Below are 24,425 nucleotides of genomic sequence, written 5' to 3'. Positions count from 1 at the left end.
ACACAGGCAACAGAGCATGCACAATGTCGGCACTAGTACAGTGTATATCCACCTTTCGCAGCAATGCAGGCTGCTATTCTCCCATGGAGACGATCGTAGAGATGCTGGATGTAGTCCTGTGGAACGGCTTGCCATGCCATTTCCACCTGGCGCCTCAGTTGGACCAGCGTTCGTGCTGGACGTGCAGACCGCGTGAGACGACGCTTCATCCAGTCCCAAACATGCTCAATGGGGGACAGATCCGGAGATCTTGCTGGCCAGGGTAGTTGACTTACACCTTCTAGAGCACGTTGGGTGGCACGGGATACATGCGGACGTGCATTGTCCTGTTGGAACAGCAAGTTCCTTTGCCGGTCTAGGAATGGTAGAACGATGGGTTCGATGACGGTTTGGATGTACCGTGCACTATTCAGCGTCCCCTCGACGATCACCAGTGGTGTACGGCCAGTGTAGGAGATCGCTCCCCACACCATGATGCCGGGTGTTGGCCCTGTGTGCCTCGGTCGTATGCAGTCCTGATTGTGGCGCTCACCTGCACGGCGCCAAACACGCATACGACCATCATTGGCACCAAGGCAGAAGCGACTCTCATCGCTGAAGACGACACGTCTCCATTCGTCCCTCCATTCACGCCTGTCGCGGCACCACTGGAGGCGGGCTGCACGATGTTGGGGCGTGAGCGGAAGACGGCCTAACGGTGTGCGGGACCGTAGCCCAGCTTCATGGAGACGGTTGCGAATGGTCCTCGCCGATACCCCAGGAGCAACAGTGTCCCTAATTTGCTGGGAAGTGGCGGTGCGGTCCCCTACGGCACTGCGTAGGATCCTACGGTCTTGGCGTGCATCCGTGCGTCGCTGCGGTCCGGTCCCAGGTCGACGGGCACGTGCACCTTCCGCCGACCACTGGCGACAACATCGATGTACTGTGGAGACCTCACGCCCCACGTGTTGAGCAATTCGGCGGTACGTCCACCCGGCCTCCCGTATGCCCACTATACACCCTCGCTCAAAGTCCGTCAACTGCACATACGGTTCACGTCCACGCTGTCGCGGCATGCTACCAGTGTTAAAGACTGCGATGGAGCTCCGTATGCCACGGCAAACTGGCTGACACTGACGGCGGCGGTGCACAAATGCTGCGCAGCTAGCGCCATTCGACGGCCAACACCGCGGTTCCTGGTGTGTCCGCTGTGCCGTGCGTGTGATCATTGCTTGTACAGCCCTCTCGCAGTGTCCGGAGCAAGTATGGTGGGTCTGACACACCGGTGTCAATGTGTTCTTTTTTCCATTTCCAGGAGTGTAGAAACAAGCCTGTATTAGAATGCAGTTTTGTGTGAAAATTTCAGATCAATCAGTCAAGAACTTTTGGTGATTCGTGATTTTGAACAAATAGAATATTTTTTTTAAACTGCAATTTAATACAGCACTGAAGATGTTTCTCGCATCCTAGCGTTCAAAGCCTCCTGTGTTCTCAATATTCCCTCTCAAAATTCCTCTGGCAAATAGCTCTTCTGACTCCCTCTTCACATGATGTTTTCTGGCATCCTAATCTCCTTCTCTAAGTCGAAATCCCTTCCATCATCTTCTTAGGCCTTCTGTCCTCACCAAAGCAGTATACGTGGCTAAAGCTTTTCAAGATATTTACTTTGATTATATTCATTACTTTGGTGCTCTGGTTAATCCTCTTATCAATGCCTTCGTTTTTAATTTTATATCGTATAGCGGCTGGGGGGGATGAAATTAAGTCAGAACTCATCAAATACAGTGGAATGTCAGGTCTTAAATGGCTACACAGGATAATTGAAATGGCCTGGGAGTTGGGACAGGTTCCATCAGACTGGACAAAAGCAGTAATCACACCAATCTTTAAACATGGAAACAGAAAATATTGTAACAACTACAGAGGTATCTCTTTAATCAGCGTTGTGGGTAAAATCTTCTCAGGTATTGTTGAAAGGAAAGTGCGAGTATTAGTTGAGGACCAATTGGATGAAAATCAGTGTGGGTTTAGGCCTCTTAGAGGTTGTCAGGACCAGATCTATAGCTTACGGCAAATAATGGAGAAGTGTTATGAGTGGAACAGGGAATTGTATCTATGATTTATAGATCTAGAAAAGGCATATGACCGGGTTCCTAGGAGGAAGTTATTGTCTGTTCTACAAGATTATGGAATAGGAGGCAAACTTTTGCAAGCAATTAAAGGTCTTTACATGGATAGTCAGGCAGCAGTTAGAGTTGACGGTAAATTGAGTTCATGGTTCAGAGTAGTTTCAGGGGTAAGACAAGGCTGCAACCTGTCTCCACAGTTGTTCATATTATTTATGGATCGTATGTTGAAAACAATAGACTGGCTGGGTGAGATTAGGATATGTGAACACAAAATAAGCAGTCTTGCATATCCGGATGGCTTAGTTGTGATGGCAGATTCGATTGAAAGTTTGCAAAGTAATATTTCAGAGCTAGATCAGAAATGTAAGGACCGTGGTATGAAGATTAGCATCTCCAAAACGAAAGTAATGTCAGTGGGAAAGAAATATAAACGGATTGAGTGCCAAATAGGAGGAACAAAGTTAGAACAGGTGGACGGTTTCAAGTACTTAGGATGCATATTCTCACAGAATGGCAACATAGTGAAAGAACTGCAAGCGAGGTGTAGCAAAGCTAATGCAGTGAGCGCTCAGCTACGATCTACTCTCTTCTGCAAGAAGGAAGTCAGTACCAAGACTAAGTTATCTGTGCACCGTTCAATCTTTCGACCAACTTTGTTGTATGGGAGCGAAAGCTGGGTGGATTCAGGCTACCTTATCAACAAGGGTGAGGTTACGGATATGAAAGTAGCTAGGATGATTGCAGGTACTAGTAGATGGGATCAATGGCAGAAGGGTGTCCACAATGAGGAAATCAAAGAAAAACTGGGAATGAACTCTATAGATGTAGCAGTCAGGGCGAACAGGCTTAGACGGTGGGGTCATGTTACACGCAGGGGAGAAGCAAGGTTACCCAAGAGACTCATGGATTTAGCAGTAGATGGTAGGAGGAGTCGGGGCAGACCGAGGAGAAGGGTCCTGGATTCGGTTAAGAATGATTTTGAAGTAATAGGTTTAACATCAGAAGAGGCACCAATGTTAGCACTGAATAGGGGATCATGGAGGAACTGTATAAGGGGGGCTATGCCCCAGACTGAACGCTGAAAGGCATAATCAGTCTTAAATGATGATGATGATGATGATGATCGTAGTGTCAACCTACAGCAATATCTCCGAAATCCCATCTCCATTCACCAGAAATTCCTCCTAATTCTACCAGTTATTTTCCTTGTTTCTACTCCACCCATTGCTATTCTTTCTACAACAGTTTTAAATATCCTAATCTTCGTTTCTGATCTAATACGTATGGTTCTCGAGACGGAGATAATTTTTTTTTTTTTTATAATGTCAGAGCGGCAGTTTGAGCAAAATGAATGTACATGATTAGCTCATGCCTATGTAGAGAATTTAAAATAAGTCTAAACAAATATCAGCAAGCGTGAGCCTCCGCCGAACACCACCAGAAGAATAGACTAATTCTGAGTGCGGATCCCTTATGTAGACGGTAGGTGGAAAACTGCAGATTGGCTAGTCTGCATTCATAGCTGTCCGCAAACATTTTAGCAAGAGGGGCCCAGATTCCAAAACAGCCATTCTAATTACCTGATTCAGTGCGAAGAACACATCATGCACCAGTAAATATGTCTGACATGAGATACACAAAATACATTATCTACGACGTCTGATAGTTACCTAGTCGTCATTTGCTGAAGGTAGATTATATTTTTTTAACAACCTGCAATTAAGACTCATGTAAGTTAATCCAGTTTATCAAACGAGTTAGGAAATAAAGATAGAAAGTGTTCACAAAAGTTATATTTATTCGCATACGAATAATAAAAATTCGATTGTCGTGTTGTCCCCTTGTGAGTTACTACGGGTAAAGGCTATACTCGACAACCGAAATAAATTATTAGTTCCTTTTGCCGATTCCCTGACTCAGACAACACAATCGCTGGAAAGTTCAGGGGATATTTAAGCCTTATTTCCCGTAGATACCTGACTCACGGTATTGTCGTTGATGGGAACTTCAATCATCCGTCGATTTGTTGGCGAAAAGATACTTTTATAGTCGGTGGTAGGTGTGAAACAACGTCCGACATTATACTGCAAGCTGTCTCCTAAATTACACTGACATATTAATTTAGGAGTAGAGACGAAGTGTAAACAATTGCAATGGCACACGAGGCATACTAGCGACAAACAATTCTGAGGAACTAGAGAGCTACATAACGGATAAAGGAATTAATGAACACAAGATCGTGGTAACGAGAAGGAATACTGAACCATCCAAATCCACCAAAAATGAATGAAAAACATATATATCTGTTTAAAAAACCAGAGACAGATTGGTGCCTTCCCAGAGTCAGTCACCATTTCTTCCACACTAATTATATAAGCGTGGACAAATATTGGGTCAACTTCAATGAAATAGTATTGACGGCAGTTGAGAGTTTAATATCAAGTAAATTAATAACAGACAGAACAGATCCCTCTTAGTAAGCAGAACGGGTCAGGGTGCTGTTACAGAAGCAACCACTTTTATAAGATCGCACCATCTCCATGATTCACAACCGTTTACAGAAGCTGGAAACAGTGAAAAATTCATTACGAGGTGCCTTTAACAATGTTCTATAACGAAATATTGCATCAAAAACTTGCAAAAAATTCAAAGATTTTTCTGGTTGTATGGAAAGTATACCAGCAACATGACGTATTTATTACCTTCGTTGTGTAATAGCAGTGGTAATGTAGCCCACAAGAACTTCACTAAACCGCAGTTACCAAACACAGCTTTCCATGATATGGACAGGTGAGGCGGTTATACGTTATACAGAGGTGTGGAAGTGAGATTTGTGTGTTGCAGAAGCCGGCCGGTGTGACCGAGCGGTTCTAGACACTTCAGTCTGGAACAGCGCGACCGCTACGGTCGCAGGTTCGAATCCTGCCACGGGCATGGATGAGTGTGATGTCCTTAGGTTAGTTAGGTTTAAGTAGTTCTAAGTTCTAGAGGACTGATGACCTCAGATGTTACGTCCCATAGCGCACAGGCCCGTTTGTGTTGGAATAATGTGTGGACTGGATTTGGATGTTACGATGGTACTGATAGACGTGTTATGCGAGAGATCGGTAGTGGCTCATATACAGGGAAAGTGTGGGCAATGAAGTTGTTGTAATGAGGAAACGATATAGTGTGAAATAAAAAATAAATAAAACTTCTTAGCAACAAACCTGATAGCTCACGCTTGAAAATTGCTGACCAGAACACAGAAAAAAATGGGAAATTGCTTTAAGACCCATTTAGTTGCAGAAAAACATACCACGGAAAAATTAATTACCATCTCTGTAGTGAAAGCAAAGAAATACACGTATAAAATTTCTTACCTTGGAGGAACATCAGTTTTTAAAGTGGAATAATGAGTTTTAAGCTGTGTTAAAAATTGGCTTGAAGTCCAGAAACGGATTACATTATCGACAAAATTCATGAGGGAATGAAATAAGCGGAAGATCAAGATTATTTTGCGTTTAGGTCCCATAGATTATGTCATTAGAGATGGAACACAAGCTCGAGTAGGGGAAAAGGGGGGAGAGAGGGGGATGAATATCAGCCAAGCCTTTTAAAAGGAGTCATCCCGATATTTGCCTTGAGTGATTTAGCTCAACCATGAAATAAGTAAACCAGGATAACGAGATGGAGATTTTGCAATTTTCTAACATCGCAACTTCCGTTTGTAGTACAACATGATCACCTCCCAGCACCCAATAGGATTCCTTTTTTATTTTTTTATTTTATTTTATTTATTTCTTTAGAGTCATTAGTCATGCAAATGTTTTGTTACGGTGTGCCACGAATTCCTTTCCTGTGTCATCCTTTTCGTCTCAAAGTGCCAATTGCAAATTACAGCCTCAATTATTTACTGGATGTATTCCAATCTCTATCTTTCTCTACAGTTTTTACCCTCTACAGTTTCCTCTGGTACCTTGGAAGGTATTCCCTGATGTCTTAACACATATCCTACCACCCTACCCTTCTTCTTGTCCGTGTTTTCCTTATATTCCTTTCCTCTCCGATTCAGTGGAGAACCTAAACATGCTTTATCTTATCAGTTTGTAGCACCATACTGTAATGCTTGGAAATGGACTTAAAAATTTCTCTACAAAATCATGGCTTATGAATACTGCAATGCACAATGATAATTGTGAATTTTATCATTTTTCCCAAACATGGACTGTAGTTCTATGAAAATCAAAGGACGAATATAACTGGTCTAGAATCAGTGAGTGAACTCTACAGTGTCTTTGATGGTTGATGAAAATCTACCATTGCGTTTTTCCCTTCGCTATCTTGACGATAACTAGTTTGGACAAGAAGAGAATAGAAGCTTTTGAAATGTGGTGCTACAGAAGAATGCTGAAGATAAGGTGGGTAGATCACGTAACTAATGAGGAGGTATTGAATAGGATTGGGGAGAAGAGAAGTTTGTGGCACAACTTGAATAGAAGAAGGGATCGGTTGGTAGGACATGTTTTGAGGCATCAAGGGATCACAAATTTAGCATTGGAGGGCAGCGTGGAGGGTAAAAATCGTAGAGGGAGACCAAGAGATCAATACACTAAGCAGATTCAGAAGGATGTAGGTTGCAGTAGGTACTGGGAGAAGAAGAAGCTTGCACAAGATAGAGTAGCATGGAGAGCTGCATCAAACCAGTCTCAGGACTGAAGACCACAACAACAACAACATCTTGAGCGAAGTATGTAAGCATCTGTTTTTATCCAATAGTATAATTTCATTAGTTGAATAATAATTATTTCGTATAACAATTTGTTTTATTCCAAGGAGTATGACACAGCACCCTCTTGATAAATGTTGACAAGAACTCTTTGTAGCTCATCAATATTTGGTAGCATTACGCTGACTAGAACATTCGATCTGACGGCGATAGCCACAGATCGAATCTTCTTAAAGTACAAATCTTGTTCAATCAGTAACTTTACTTTTTATTCAACAGATAATAATCTGATCTTTTCTAAGTTAATGTCCGTTCAACGGTGCAGTTTAAATTTCCCGCTTGTAGTCAATTATTGACGTACTGACAAGTTAGTATTTTACGCCTGGGCAGGCGTAGCCGGATAAATAGCATACAGTGATTTCATTCTAACTTCCTATGAAAATAATCATTTGAAGAATCATTTTAAATTTTAGCTGTTCTGTATCTAACTAAAGCCGAATTAGATTAGCACACTGGACTCGCATTCGGGAGGACGACGGTTCAATCCCGTCTCTGGCCATCCTGATTTAGGTTTTCCGTGATTTCCCTAAATCGCTTCAGGCAAATGCCGGGATGGTTCCTTTGAAAGGGCACGGCCGATTTCCTTCCCCATCCTTCCCTCACCCGAGCTTGCGCTCCGTCTCTAATGACCTCATTGTCGACGGGACGTTAAACACTAATATCCTCCTCCTTCTCCGAATTAGATACTTTGAACTTATGCAACGGTACTGCTAATTATAACGTTTCCGCCCTCCCATATTTTAAATACAAACACGTTACTTGAAAAGTTTGTTTCCTTAGTCTCCTTCTTCCGAAAACGTTACTGGTGGATCCTAGCGCAGGACTCGATCCACATAGATAACTTTATGTAATTAAGCGTGTATAAAATTTTATCTTGTCTTAGTACTAAAACATGCTCTCGTTTTTCATGCTCTGCGACTCTAACCATTGTCAGGGATGTGATTCACAGTATTATTGCAAGAATTGAGAGACTAAAAAGCTGAGCAACTGGCATATTTTTGACGATTGTTAAGAGTTTGACTCGAACAGAAAATTTATCTGGCTAAAACGTCGCGGCTCAGCGCGATGGTAAAATTAACTACTAGTATGGATTTTCTTTGCTGTTCGCGTGTGGCGCTTTACCCGTCAGGAGAAAGCGCTAGGGAAATAATTTGTCAGTGCCCACATTGACTGTGTATAAAATTTTAATATTTCAAAATTTATATGTTTGTTTTTCACAATGTGGCGGAAATAGTAATGTGTGGAGAGTGTTCACAGATATTCTTGCTGTGTCCAGCTTATAGAGAATATTTCAGTTGTTGATTTTCATGTTAATAGTGGAGTAAACGTGTGTGAAATTGCTGACATACCAAACACGTAAGCTGAAGTGATAAATATTTGTGTGCTGGTGTTGTGCTCATGAGTACGATAAGGATGCACAGGCAGCTTATAGCAGTGATGTTTTAAGTGTCAAATGCTGATAATTTTGACGCAACAGATGGCGAATCCGCCGTAGATAGAAACGATAACGCGAACGTTACCGTAGATGGATGTGAATCACTCGCGGATAGCAATCACGTTGCAATCGCAACAACAGATCTCAGTTCTGATTTTAGCTGAAGGTATTTCGAAGACTGGACAGTATTCTCGTTTTGTAATTCTCATAGGAATGACGAGACAACATTCGCATCAGATTAGACAGCAGTCGCATCACGTAAGACAGCAGATGGATCATTTCCGAATGAAAGTAAGCAGCAACTCAATAATTTCAGAAATGAAAATAGACAGCAGTTGGACCATTTTGAAACCGAAATCTCCACATGTTTGTATTCTCAATTGAAACAAATAAAAGCTGAGCTAACCGAACTTGTAAATAACCAGGTTACTGAACACGTAAGTTCTGAACTTGCTCCATTAACAGCCGCGCAGAAATGCACAGCATCTCAGTTAGCAGAAACTGACAACGAACAACAGACTACGTCAGCACAAATGACGACGTTAACGCCAGAAGTTGTCAGGCTCACCGTCACGCAACATGCAGTAGAAACTGATATGTGGAATTTCCAAGTTGCTCGCCGTGAAGTTCCAGAAACAGTCAAAAAACTTTCCGAAGAGGTGACTATGAAACAAACCGAACAAGAATCGATGAAAACTAATATTCAAGAATGTAGCGACGTGCTAGAACGGCTTTCTGCTAATCAAGAACAAAAATTCAATGAATTCTTGAAGCAGAAAGAAAAACAACTCGACGAGGTAGTAACTTCAGAGGTAAAGTAAGCTGCACGCAATTCTGTTGATGGGATACCGTAGAACAGACAGAAGCACAGAAGTCACTCAGGGCGGGTCTCTGTCAGATAAGGGAAACTCTAAATAAAGAGATACGGGAATGGAGAGATATAATTATTACACAATTCAATAATTTACAAAAGAAATTATCTGGGGTTAGAGAAATAGGTAATTACTGTCCCAGTTTAGTAAACAAAACGTCGAATTTAAATGATGGTGCGATACCAAGTAAGTGTTCCCAAGGAGAAGAGCACACGATTAAAGTCTGGTGCTTGTTTTCCTGCATATCATATGCGGGCAGAGCCAACACTGTCTACTTTGCTACGGGAAGAAACTCTTTTAAAGATTCGACAATCACAAATTTTCATGTATTTTACATCCTGCAGTGTTCATACGATCGTTTCGAGTTATTTTACCAAATTAAAGGTCAGAGCGACAGAAAATACACCAGGTGGCAGCACTTATTCAAGGTGATGGGACACTCTGGGCAACTGAAGCTACTGAATATTGTAAAACATTTGAACGGTTACAGCTAGGTTTCCTTGTTACATACTGGTGGCAAGGTATTCAGGAACGATTGCGTCAACAGGTGTTCAATCCTGAGAGGTACAGTAGAAAGAATGGTAATTTGCGGAAATATTTTGAGATGTTTCATATCCAACACGTAAAAATGACGATAGACCACCTTTCCCAAAAGTGAATGGTGGCAAAATTCAAATCCTCCTCGACTTATCCAGGGAATCCTAGCAAAAGACGTAGATCTGGCACTGGATTTCAACCAAGATACTGCAAAAATGGGGGCGGTTCATAGTACAGCTGTAGTAACAGTGATAATTATGATCAAACTGTGGTCCTTCTGGAGGGAGTCCACGATGCAACAACAATAATAATAGTAATGTTAACCCGGTTAATAACTCAGCGACATTAACGATTACAGTCAGCACCGTACAACTCCCCATGAACGTAATTGAAGTGGCTGAGAAGTCACGTCCTCAGGTGAGTAATGTGACAAACTAAGGTCGATCACGTCTTGCCCTCATATGTTGGCCGAGGAATGTAGTGAGGGCGAAATTCTTAAATAACTTCACCTTTTGCACTGCAGTGATGATACCAATATGAGACAAGAATTATTGGAAGTATATAATAACAGTGCAAACAAACCCAAAAATACTGAGCAAGCAAATATCAAAACAGTGGTAGGCAATATTCCCTACAGTTGTGTTTTCAATACAGGTGCAGTTGACAGTGTGATTTCCCAGCACTTATTTGAACAAACAAATAACAGTAATGAAGCCCCTAAGTATCCAGTACAGAACTGTCGAGTAGTTGGTACTCTTGGCAGCAGGTCACAACCTGTCAAGTGGCAAGCATGGATCAAAGTAGAACTGGGAAATGGAGGAACTGAATCCCATTCCCTGTAATGGAGAAACTGATTACCAGCTGCATTTTTGGGCTTGAGTTTCATAGAGAAATGGGTGCGAAGACTGACCTATCTTCGTACAAATGCTACCTGTTGGCTAAGGACCAAGAAATATTAATAGATCTTATATGTATTGATATTATTGATATATATTGATATATTTATGTTATTCGATCTGTATATTGAGCAAGCAATAAAGGAAACAAAAGAAAAGTTCGGAGTAGGTATCAAAATCCATGGAGAAGAAATAAAAACTTTGAGGTTCCCCGATGACATTGTAATTCTGTCAGAGACAGCAAAGGACTTGGAAGATCAGTTGAACGGAATGGATGGTGTCTTGAAAGGAGGATATAAGATGAACATCAACAAAAGCAAAACGAGGATAATGGAATGTAGTCGAAATAAGTCGGATGCTGTTGAGGGAATTAGATTAGGAAATGAAACACTTAAAGTAGTAAAAGAGTTTTGCTATTTGGGGATCAAAATAACTGATGACAGTCGAAGTAGAGAGGATACAAAATGTAGACTGGCAATGGGAAGGAAAGCGTTTCTGAAGAAGAAAAATTTGTTAACACCGAGTATAGATTTAAATGTCAGGAAGTCGTTTCTTAAAGTATTTGTATGGAGTGAAGCCATGTATGGAAGTGAAACGGGGACGATAAATAGTTTAGACAAGAAGAGAATAGAAGCTTTCGAAATGTGGTGCTACAGAAGAACGCTGAAGATGAGATGGGTAGATCACATTACTAATGAGGAGGTATTGAATCGAATTGGGGAGAAGAGGAGCTTGTGGCACAACTTGACTAGAAGAAGGGATCGGTTGGTAGGACACGTTCTGAGACATCGAGGGATCACCAATTTAGTATTGGAGGGCAGCGTGGAGGGTAAAAATCGTAGAGGGAGACCAAGAGATGAATACACTAAGCAGATTCAGAAGGATGTAGGCTGCAGTAGGTACTGGGAGATGAAGAAGCTTGCACAGGATAGAGTAGCATGGAGAGCTGCATCATACCAGTCTCAGGACTGAAGACCACAACAACAACATGTATTGAGGATTTACATGGGACGTATAGTCAAAGAATAAAGATTAAATTTGTAAAAATTGAAATTTTATCACATGGGGATATACCTGGTAGCAGCTGAGAGGAAGAGGACATTAAGAATCACGAAAACATGTGTATCATGTGGATGTAATTCCATACTAGACCTATTGCAAAAAGAGACTACTCCATTCCTTGGTAAAACATGAAGAAGTGGCACTTATTATATCTGGATCCGTATGAAACCATTCGAAAATCAGATGGTAACAGCTACCTCCTGTATTTACTGAAAACCAAGAAAATATAAAGACTATATCTCTTTGAGAATCTTAAGAGATATTACTCTTAATATAGTGTTAAGCAATCAATTCTTACTTATTTAGTGATCCACGGTCCATTCTCATCAGAATTGTGATAAAAATTACTTTATGTCACAGTGTCTTTGCTTGTGGTAGGCAGTTTATTTTTGAAACTAAATATTTGAGGGTAAAAGCGTCACAGGCGAATTGGTGCATGCTCTACAGGATACCAAGATGAAGCTATTCATCCCTTCCGCCAGCACAGCCCATGATAAATACTGCATAAATTATATGGAAACCTGCCGTAAAATATACCGATTAAACTGATGAGTTTGATGATCATTAATGTCTTCCTTGAAGCAGATGTAATAGATAAAAATAAATCAGCACTGATCGCTACACACACACACACATATATATATATATATATATATATATATATATATATATGTGTGTGTGTGTGTGTGTGTGTGTGTGTGTGTAGCGATCAGTGCTGATACACACACACACACACATATATATATATATATATATATATATATATATATATATATATATATATATATATATATGTGTGTGTGTGTGTGTGTGTGTGTGTGACTTAAGTTTAAATATTGTCAGTGTTTAGGATTTTGCTTGCTGCTTGGTCACAAGAGTAAAGACAGTAAACAAGAAAGATGCTGAACAGTAAACAATTTGGGTTAGTTTATAAGGATGAGTGAAGCAGGACACTGTAAACGTGCTAAACGGAAAGTAACGGATGAGTAGTAGACAAGTAATGTTAGACTGACATGAGATGAAGTTGTTACTGCAGATGTGAGAATTGCTTGAATAATATTTTTCGTCCTGATATGTCACTGAGAGTGGTATCTATAGTGGTGATTACAGTGCACTACACTTTTGCCATGCCCTGTGATTGACATAAGCAGATGTTGGTGAAGCCCAGCGTAGTTAAAGCTATTATTGGCAGACTGTTTTCGGAGAGCTCCAGCAAGAATAATTCAAGCGTCACAGCCAGCCTGCTTGAGCAGACTGACAATACACCATGTAACCCGAACTATGCACAAATATGGAGAAGCACGCATGTTAGCATGAAATGAACATTTCTTAATACATAATAAGAGCAGCGAAGTTAAAGTGATTGTTGGCAGACTGTTTTCAGAGAGCTCCAGGAACAATAATTCCGTCTTCACAGCCAACCCGCTGGGGACGGGCTCACAATATACCATATAATTTGAACTATGTACATGTCTTGATGAGAATGCATGTTAGCATCATAGTGAACTCTTCTTAATGCTTAATTATATGTGTGACGCAGTCAAAAATATTAACAACTAAAATCCTCACGCTGTTATACCAGGTATTACATAAAATGATGATGTCATGTGTTGTATCCATGGGACTTAATGCGATAGCACGTGTCCTCTCTCAGATCAAAATATGTTGTGAGAATGATTCTACATGTATTAATGACCTTGTGTAATTTTACATGGACTCTACGGCTGATTACGAGCGGTGACGGCGACTTGTCATAATCTGTATAGTTGTGCTGAGTCGAGATGAGTTATCAGTGGGAGGAAAACCCGTCGTATCCCAGGGTATGTGCAATTGGTTGAAATGGCTCTGAGCACTATGGAACTTAGCACTACTTAAACCTAACTAACCTAAGGACATCACACACATCCATGCCCGAGGCAGGATTCGAAGCTGCGATCGTAGCGGTCGCGCGGTTCCAGACTGTAGCGCCTAGAACCGCTCGGCCACCCCGGCCGGCTATGTGCAAATTGCTGAGCCTTTACTCGCACGACTTCGGCCGTCAATTTCCACGGCGCACTGCTCCAAGTGAGTGTCCTCCTGCTCCTCTGATTTGCGTGAGGAGCCTTCCGTTCAATGCAGCCCATTTCATAAATGTGAATTGTTGAAATTAATATGTTAAAATTATGTACTCATAACTGCACATACTAGAGCAGAAACTATTATAGGATCGTTAAAATCACACAGATTTTTGAGGAAATTCTGTGAACGCTCAATTGTAATGTCAGTTTAATTTGTTTGCTCAACAAAATGTTAAAAATCTGTGGTAAATGTGGTTTTGCATAACCGTTTTACTAAAGTAAATAACTTAACATTGATTTCCAGAATGTTCTGATAAGAAACAGGCATATGAGATAAATTAATATGACTTTACCTTTACCAAAGTAAACTGATGAATGTGTAACAAATGAAATTAGCAGTATCATATCTGGAAGAAATTTTATTGCTCTATAAAAAAAATTATTAATATACCTATCTTTATTGGTAAAAGCCGAATATGTGTACTGTGTAAAACCAGGCCAAACTTCTCTGATATCTGTCTGTTGTTTTTATGATAAACACACTAACTTACCTTACGTAATCTAATAATTGGTACGAATAAATTCTTACTTGGAAACAGAAACCAGCTAACAGGATAAAACCAACGTGAATTTTGCAAATAATTTTGGATCTCAAAGGTATTAACTTATAAAACCGAGCTACAATTACAGTGTCGGTATAGTGTTATACATGACATTACCTAAGATGTAACGGTCTATGCCTCTACATAAAACTTAAGTACCAATATTTGTAGATAGTTTCGAGCAACCCATCGGCAAATGAGAGTAACTGTTCGTAGTAAAAGTGTACTATGTCTTATGGTAAATTTTATGCCCCCAAAAACTAACAAACTAACACAGAAGTGATGGTATGCGTAATGGTATATTCAGTTGGCGTTTCACAATGTGATTATGAAGGAGTTATCAAATAGTGACTTGTACAGTGACAGTAATACAACTAGACACGGGTTAATGGCAGCACAGAAGACACTAAGATCGTGCGTTGCCCCTGCCATTCAGAGGGCTATGTAACGCCTAGAAATGTACTTGGGCATATCTCTACAACATCATAGGTTATGAATACTGTATTGGACAGTGATAATTATTAGTTTCATCACTTTTCCCAAACATGAATTGTAATTCTATGAAATTCAAAGGAATAATTTATTGATGTAGTATCAATGAACGCTATCGTATCTATGGCTGATATACCGACTATTATTCTCTTCCCTTCGGTAACTTCAGCCAAGCATGTAAGCATCTGTTTTAATCCACAAGTGTAATTCCATAAGTTGAATAATGATTAATTCATATAATAGCTTGTTTTATTCCGAAGAGTACACAACATCCTCTTGATAAATGTTAAAAAGACTTTCTTTGTAGCTCATCAGTGTCTGGTAGAATTACGTTGACTAGAACATTCGGTCAGACGACAACAGCCACAGATAGAATCTTCATGAACTATAAACCTTGTTAAAAAAGTAACTTTACTTTTTACGCAGAAGATAATAATCAGATCTTTTCGAAGTCAATGTTCATACAGCATGGCAGTTTAAATTTCTCTCACGTAGTGAATTATTGTCGTTCTGCCAAGTATGTTTCTTACGCCTGGGCGGGTATAGCTGGATGGAAAGTACACAGAGTCTTCATTCGAACTTCCCATGAAATTAATCAGTTGAGGAGTCATTTTAAATTTTAGTTATTTTGTGTCTAACTGAAGCCAAAGTAGGTACTTTGAAGTTACGTAACGGGACTGCCAATTACAACGTTTCCACCCTCCCATGTCTTACTCATAAATTCAACCGTTACTTAAAGAAAAGTTTGTTTCCCCATTCACCTAGTTATGGAAACGTTATACTACCTCAAATGCTTTGATTTTCTTCTGTTCGGCTTTCCTCACAGTCCAAGTTTCACTAATGCTGAACTCCAAACGCGTACTGTCAGAAATTTCTTCCTCAAATTAAAGCCTGTTTATGACACTAGCAGTCTTCTCTTGGCCAGAAACGTCTTTTTTCCAGAGGTAGTCTGCTTTTGATGTCCTTTTTGCTAGGTTCATCGTGTGTTATTTTACTCCCTAGGTAGAAGAATTCCTTAACTTCGTCTACTCCCTGATCCACATTCGCTGTTCTCATTTCTGCTACTTCTCGTTGCTTTCGTATTTCTTCGATTTACTGTCAACCCGTATTCTGTATTCATTTAACAGTTCTTTCCATTTAACACATACTGTAATTCTTCTTCACTTACACTGAGGATAGCAATGCCATCAGTGAATCTTATCATTGACACAGGCTTATTCGTAAATAGCTCCACGGTTTCAGAAGACCACTGTGCAAAAAACTAAAAGACATACAGAAAATAGATGCATATCAGTGGATACAGCATCTCTGCAAACTCTTAACTCACATCACAGATGCACAAAATGGGCGCTACTTGTGACATTGCAAACGTAATATTTGTACGGAATTCATTGAAGTCGCTGCTGCTACCCGCGAAGGCGCTGCGCCAGCGGAATTGATTTGAAAACTTGTTCACTGTGCTGCGGACACAGGCCAATTTGACGCGACGGTACAGAGTGGATTATATGTCCCCATGTTCTGAACTGTTGCCCAATAGCTGCACGCTCTGCAACTACGCCACGGCGCGTATTACGAAAGGAAAGTTTAAGGGATGCTCTACACAGTCATATGTTTCATTTTTCTGTGTCATTTGTTTTCGTGCAGGCTTCTTCCGAAACCCCGCAGATGCCGATGAATAAACCTGTATGTACACTGAAGTGAAATAAGTAATGGGTAGCTATATGCAGATATATGCACATGGGATATTCCAATCCGGAAATCGATAGGGAATTCAATATACCGAGATCCAGAGTGTCAAGAGTGTGCTGAGAGTACCAAATTTCAGGCATTATCGCTCACCATGAACAACGCAGTAGCCGACGGCCTTCGCTTAACGACCGAGAGCAGCGGCGTTTGCATGGAGTTGTCAGTGCTAGCGGACAACCAACACTGTGTGAAATAATCGCAGAAATCAATGTGGGATGTATGAGGAACGTATCCATTAGTACAATGCGGGAAAATGCTGTATTAGAGAGCTATGGCAGCAGACGAACGAAGCGAGTGCATTTGTTAACAGCACGACATCGCTTGTAGCGCACTTCCTGGGTCTGTGACCATTTCGGTTGGACCCTAGAGACTGGAAAACCTTGGCCTGGTCAGTTGAGTCATGATTTCAGTTGGTAAGAGGTGGTGTGGTAGGGTTAGAGTGTGACGCAGGCCTCACGAAGGCAAGGACCCAAGTTGTCAAGAAGGACAAGTTGGTGGTGGCTCCAGAATGGTGTGGGCTGTTTTTACATGGAATGGGCTGGGTCCTCTGGTTCAACTGAACGGATCATTGACTGGAAATAGTTACGTCCGGCTACGTGATGACCTTTCTGAGCCATTCATGGACTTCATGTTCAGAAACAACGATGGAATCTTAATGGGTGACAATGCACCATGTCACCCGTCCACAGTTGTTTACGATTAGAAAGAGTATTCTCGACAGTTTGAGCGAATGATTTGGTCATCCATCAGACATTCATAGGACGTAATCGAGAGGTCAGCTCGTTCACTAATTCCTGCCCCGCCAATGTTTTCGCAGTTACAGTCCGGCTGTAGAGGCAGTAGGGGTGAATATTTCTGCTAGGGACTTAAAACGAGTTGTTGAGTCCATGCCACGTCGACCACTAAGCCAGGTAAAAGGAGATCGGACACGATATTAGGAGGTATCTCATGACTTTAGTCACCTCAGTAGACTCTAAGTAGCAGTACTTGAATGGTTGGGTGTACTCACCAGCGCAGAATTGGAGAATGACGTTGAGCACGGAGGGCGGCAGCAGGTTCTTGAGCTGTGTCGGCCTCCCACAGCTGTCGCTCAGTTCTTCCAGCAGGGCGCGAACCTCCTCCTCCACTTGAGCCTGCATGGCTGCCCCATTGAATCCCAACGAACGCAGGTGACGCATTGCGAAAGCGCGCTGTTCCTGCCACAGCTTGCCGTCAACCAACGAAATACCTGCGCAGCCAAACCATTTCTCCATCAGCTCATTGTTGCACGCTCAACCCAACCCGACATACACATAAGGAGAAAGAAAGGAAGGAATATTCGGGCACATCGTCGTGTCAACGACGAGGTCACTCGAGACAGAGCACAAACTCGGACTGGGGAAGAAGTCTAACCTGTCATTTTCAAAGTAACCATCTCGGTTATCGGTTAATGATCTTACTGAGGATGGAAGCTCCTGCTGATTTTCCTTTATATTTGCGATTTGAGTTTGCGTTTTCATCTCCGTCTTCTCCAAAACGTAATGTATATCTTTTTCCTGTTTAACCAAATGTGTTCGACACTCTGGGTCATTCTCTGTAGTTCTTGATTTATTTCCGTAAAAATATTTCATAAAGTTCCCGGTTATTTTTCTGTGTTAGGCCAAAAATCTATAAGATGCGCATTTTGTATGTTGTTTTGACTACTCAGCTAAAACTACTTTAATATCGACATGATATGCACAGATCGACTTGCTTTACACTGTTTTATGGCTTGACAGTATGTCAACAGCAAAGTAATCGGAAGAATTTGCTTAAAGACTTATCAGTTTAGGTTTCATACTGCATGGATTATTTTGCACGATAGGTCGTAATGATGTCAAACGAATCATTTCACATTCCCATAGCAAATTAAACCGCACATATAGTTACGGTCTTAATGTTACTAAACTTTTAGTCTCCCCCCCACAAAAAAAGAAGTGATATGCAGATTCTGTAAGCTAGTAATAGAAAGTCTTCCACAGAATAAGAATTGTCAAGGGAAAACTTTCTCAGTTTGTTTTCAAATTTTACTTTGCTGTATGTCCGACAATTTATATCACTGCGAAAGCGATCAAAACTTTTTGTTGCAGACTTGTGAAGCCCTTTTAAAGATAACCTTAATGTGAAGTGAAGAATGTCATTTTTCCTTCTGGTATTGTAATTATATACATCATTGTTACTTTAGAGCTGTAGTCGATTATTTAGAATGAACTTCATAAAGTACTGAATTTTCTATGAAGCAGTAGTCCAGTCTTCGAAAGAAGCACTTGAGCTACGAACTCACGACATGCAGAAACATATGGCCCCAGTATACCATTATCTATTGTTTCTCAGAGGTGCATTTGGGGTCTGGAGATGGTATAACGAATTGCCGAAACTTTTAGCAAAAATAAAATAACATCTCAATTGCAAAACTGTTTCATTATTAAATATTTGACTAGCCGCTGTCCGATGTCCACAACGGATCAAGAGAGACAGCGCTATTTCTCCATTTGCTACATACTAACCTGTTTTGCGGGTTCGGGACAGTCCGTGGAGTGTGAGAACAAAGTGTCAGGGCTCTTCCCACTGGCGCTAACCTGTAAATTGGCCGGCTCAGATTTTACGATCTTGGTGGGAGCGAAGTTTGCTGTTATAATTCGCTCATTGGAGAGACATTCGTGCCAGGCCCTACGATTACCAGTAGTGTCAGGGAGAGAGCACCTCAGCGAAGTATAAGAGGAAAGTTGAGGGAGATTCGAAAGGACACTCTTGGTTCAGAATTCATTCAGTTAAGACACTTTTGTTCTAAGTTTGGAACAATCAGAACTCCTTGAACTGGAGCCGGTGCCTCATTTTGCACTGGATTCTGCGCTCTGGGACTTAGCCGAATTTCGCTGAAGGGGCTTGGATGCACGGTGCACTGTCACGAATATTACGCGAGTGCTGTGTAAGATGGCAGCGCGCTGGTGGGAATGACGGTGAGTATTCTAAGAGGTTGGTTACGTCAAATAGGCAGACTTCACGTCGTCGATCATCTGAGATGTACGAGAGGCAGGGGAATCACTCACACAATCTCACACGGTCTTCTTGTGTAACTGGTCAGGTTTTCAATCAGGTTGTTATACGGGGCGTTCAAAAAGTCTCTTCGCAGTGCCGTATGATTGTTATCCGCGCGTGCCGTATGCCGCAGTGAATATACCGAAATGAAACTCAGTGAAATACAAGTTATTAATTTACTGAATATTCATTTTTACTTACACATTTCCACATTAAATGTTGAAAGTGTCCCCCATGTTGTTGAATACACAATTCAATTCGTCTAATCATGTTTCCAAACACAATATGTAACATTTCTTTTGTAACAGAAGCAGTGAACGTGGATATTGCAGTTTTCAATTCATCGATGGATTTTGGACGGTTTTTATAGACAGTTGTTTTTGCTGCACCCTACAGGAAAAAGTCAGGTGGTGTTAGGTCAGGCGATCGTGGAGGCCAAAGTCCCTGTGAAATTATGCTATCACCAAAAACATCAGCGAGCAGTGACATTGAAACGCGAGCTGTATGCGCGCTTGCACCATCTTGTTGAAATTAACCGTCCAGTATTTCATTTAACAAAAGTTCTCCTATGAATGGGTACAGAATATCACTGCATTATCGTTGTGCGTTTATTGTTTCGCTGAAAAGTATGGGACCCACAATCCGACGTCTATAAATTGCAATCCAAACTCTTATTTTCACAGAATGAAGTGGTTCCTCATGAATACACAATGGATTTGCAGTACTCCACATACCAGAATTTTGCGAGTTCATGTACCCGGATAAATGAAACCACGCCTCATCAGTGAAAAACGTTTCATTAAGAATATCCCTTCCATTTTGTTGAACGAAATTTTTGAACCATTGACAATAATGCAGTCTCCTGCCATGATCAGTATTTTTCAGTTCTTGCACGACTGTCACTTTGTATGGGAAAAGTTCTAATTTTTTCTTACAGCTATGTGGGCCGTTCCGACACTAACATTGATTTCCTGGGAGAGTTTTCTTACTGACTTGTTCGAACTCATGGACATTTTATCGGAAATGTCGAGTAGTTTATCCTCAGACAAAACGCTAGGACTACCACTTCTCGGTGCATCTGTCACTGAACCTGTACCTCGAAATTTGTTAATCAAATCTCGCACAGTATCACGATGTGGGAATGTTGTCTCCGGGAAAACTGAATTAAATGTTTGACGAACTGAAACTATGTATTTACCGCCAGCTTTGACACTTTTTCGACTAAAAACACGCGTTCTTCAATGGTTAGCATTTTAACAGTGACAAAAACGAAACAAACGAACAAAGGAACTAAACTTAAACGTTCACGTCAACACATAACGACACACACCAACGATACTACCGACGCTGACTGATATAAACGAAACAGTGGAATGTTGGGAGAGTCCACCTGGGAAGTAACCCAGGCAAGCGAACAATAATAGGACAGGCGCGGCTAACAGTCATACGACACTGCGGAGAGACTTTTTGAACACCCCGCACAAATCAAATGCAACCCGTGATCTTTTAAGTTCCTTAAGGTCGCCGTGCTTCATATCTGCGGTGACAGGGGATACGACGTTCGTAAGTAGCCTCTTTGGGAAGTTGACGTGTGTTACGTCTCAGCCTGCAATTTACTGTACTTGGGAGAGTTCACAGCATTCGTCTACAAATACATACACACACACACACACACACACACACACACACACACACACACAAAACACCGTTTCACGTAATCTGTTCATCGGTTTTGTTTTGTCCAGTATGGAGCTAATTATGAATGTTGGATTGACTTTTTGTGCTGCATGTAATGGGCGAGAAATTACAGGATTTTTGTGTGAATGTATTTGGTATGTGTGTGTGCGTGTTTGTGTCAGAAAGAGAGAGAGAGAGAGAGAGAGAGAGAGAGAGAGAGAGAGATAGAGAAGGTAGTTGAGAAACAAGTGTTTTTGGATAATCGAGGATGTTTGATGTACTGTATTCTATTTGAGAAATTACAGTTGTACAGTTAGTTAAGTGCTGAAAATAGCATTTCGTTGCGTAGTGTTGTGTATACCGTGCGGTAGTTCCCTATTGTAAGGTTTGAGTAAAACCTGATCTCATGGTCCTCAGGGAAAGCCATAGGTTCGGCTTATGCCTTATTCGATTTAGGGAAATCAGAATAGCAGGACGGGGATTTGAACCCCATTCCTCCCCACGGTAAATCCACGGTCTTGTACATACACCGAGTCAGCTTGGACGTTTCTGTTTATGAATAAGTAATTGTTAGTATGACTTTGCGTGAACGCAAACCAGAATGCTGGAAATTTGTACTCGATTCCCTCGGTTGTATCGTCAAGGGGGTAAATGTATATAAAGTCTTTGGTATCAAATTAAGAAGGAAATGAGAAGTAGTAATACGCTCTTCATTAAAACTTTCCCGGATATGTGACCATGATGAGCTGTTATATAGATCAATGTTTTGACCAAACCAACAGGTGGCCTTCCTCAGAGTGATGTAAATGCACCACCCACCTGAAGACTGATGTCAATATTGGCAAAACTTTAATCAATACAATAACATGCTGACGTGTTGATGTCAACGCAGTACTTTCACCAAAGATGACAATGTTGCATAACGCTAGGTTAACAATGATCAGCTACTGCCCAAAATGTAGATAACGTTTGACCAGAATGAAATCTGAAAAAATATGTGAATTTAGTGAGGAATCAAAGAAATTCCAGTCTGCATGAATCGTTCGGTTATCGATCTTCCACAGGAACTCAATCATTTTCTCTAGTGTAGTGCTACACACGGAGCAGATGATCTGGAGCTAGTTGTTTCGCGCCATTTCGTTTTGAAACTGCGACCTGCTCAGCTTGAGCAGGCAGTGTAAGAAGTTCATGTGCTTCCGAGGGATTAGAAATGAAGAGAAGAAAATAACTGCTTCAAATCTACTGCTATCTTTGGACTATACGAGAACAAAACGTCAAAATTAATAACAGTGTGTTAAATTACTGTCACAAATCGCTGTAGAATATCTATTCATTTTTTACCACTATTTTTTGGTTACATTTGTGGACACTTGGAGAGAGAGCTCCATGCGCACCTACAGGTTCAGGTGGAACAGGTATGCTCTCAGGTCTGATTTGTCAGCAGAGGGCAGTCTGTGAATCTCATTAGGTCAAGCATGTCTCCCTGGGGTGTTGAGCAACCTTCGCAGAGGCCAAGCTCAGGCCAGCTTCGCTGCTTTTGTTTTAATACGGCCGACCGCTACCTATGTGCTGGACAGTGTATGCCGTGCCCCTTCTCATCCCCTTCTGATGATTTGAACACAAAATTTTTGAATTTCTGTGCTAACTTCGAAGGCCCTGGCACCGCGGTTAACGTAGAAACGTCTCTTCCGCTTCGTTCAAAAAATTCGATTTATCCAATGAGACTGCTTTATGTCACTTAGCGCATGAAACCTACCGGCAGACCAATCAAGGTAACTGTACTTCAGCCTAGTGCCAACGTGGCAGTGGTAAAATGGGCCATTGTAAGCAAAAATTGAAAATTTGCTTTTCTTTGTCCAATTTTTTGTTAATTTTGATATATTTCTGGTCCGTCACATTGGCGATAGTTTGGAGTCGTCCTCTCTACGTTTAATTTTTGAAAGGTTAAAAGATAGGAAGGAATAAGAAACATTTTGACGTTGGGGGGGGGGGGGGGACAGTTTGTCAGAGATGTCGGAAGATTCACGCCATCTGGGGCGGTTTGACACACTTCACTGATATTGACGAGATGTAAGTTTTCACAGTCGGCTGCAGAGTGTTCTGTAATCTGGTTAGCTCGATTCTCATATGTTTCAGGTATGCAACCTGAGTTGCTGATTTAATTCTGATTTGTATTTTGTTTCTTTATTTGGTATTCGTGAGCTGCACAAATAGGGATATGCAGTCGTCCTTTTAATTTGATACTACCCACAGTGGTAAAGTTACTTTTATTAATGTAGTTTTGTAATTACATTATTTGTATTCTTTGATAACTTTTGATGAAACTTTCTGATACTTAAGCGTTAATAAAATTCTGTTCAAGCTAGACTTGACCTCTGTGTCAAGATCCTCCGTTCAACATCACTAGGACATTGTTTTTAGAGCGAATTGTGTAAAAAGAGAGTAGAATATGTGTTTGAACATGATGAGACTGTTAGAAAAGCATGGACAGGTGTGAAGACCACGCTTTAGCTTAAAGTCACAGGAACATTGTCGTGGAAAAAATGGCTCTGAGCACTATGGGACTTAACATGTGAGGTCATCAGTCCCCTAGACTTAGAACTACTGAAACCTAACTAACCTAAGGACATCACACACATCCATGCCCGAGGCAGTCGCGCGGTTCCAGACTGAAGCGCCTAGAACCGCTCGGTCATTGCAGCCGACCATCGTCGTGGAAATTAGGCAAAACAGATTAATACAAATTAAATATATCAAATGAAACTATTTGATTCCAGAGCATTTTATAAATTCTGAAACATCTATCATGTACAAATGCAGACTGAAGCGACGAATGGAAATTTGTACCAAGGACAGGATTGAAACCAGCGTCGCCTGCTCACTGGGCAGATGCGTTGACCACTACGCCACCCTGGCACAGTGGCTTTCTGCAACTGCACGATCTACCCTAGCACGCCTCCGTCCTCAGTCCAAATTCCAGTTCATGCTTTAGCCACTTTATACTCCCCCTAAAAACGAACAGCATTGCAGAGACTCCCCAGCTTTATTGTAATAGCACCTCAGACTTAAAAGACTCTGGATCCATACAGTTCCATTTGGTTAAAACTTTGGCGCCT

At 41.2% G+C, this 24,425-nt stretch overlaps 1 protein-coding gene across 1 annotated transcript in view; it reads right to left on the bottom strand.

Annotated features, from left to right (window-relative positions):
• The window catches only part of LOC124613501 (methyl farnesoate epoxidase-like), a 164,712-nt gene that overhangs the window by 72,637 nt on the left and 67,650 nt on the right, over positions 1–24,425 (bottom strand). Inside the window, exon 3 of the mRNA XM_047142209.1 lies at positions 17,585–17,803. Within this exon, the coding sequence (XP_046998165.1) occupies positions 17,585–17,803 (219 nt within the window). The remainder of the gene's footprint in view (positions 1–17,584; positions 17,804–24,425) is intronic.

Source organism: Schistocerca americana, chromosome 4, assembly GCF_021461395.2.
Source record: "Schistocerca americana isolate TAMUIC-IGC-003095 chromosome 4, iqSchAmer2.1, whole genome shotgun sequence".
Classification (NCBI taxonomy): Eukaryota; Metazoa; Arthropoda; class Insecta; order Orthoptera; family Acrididae; genus Schistocerca; species Schistocerca americana.
Note: the sequence above shows the minus strand (reverse complement) of the source record. Positions and strands in the feature narration are given on the sequence as shown.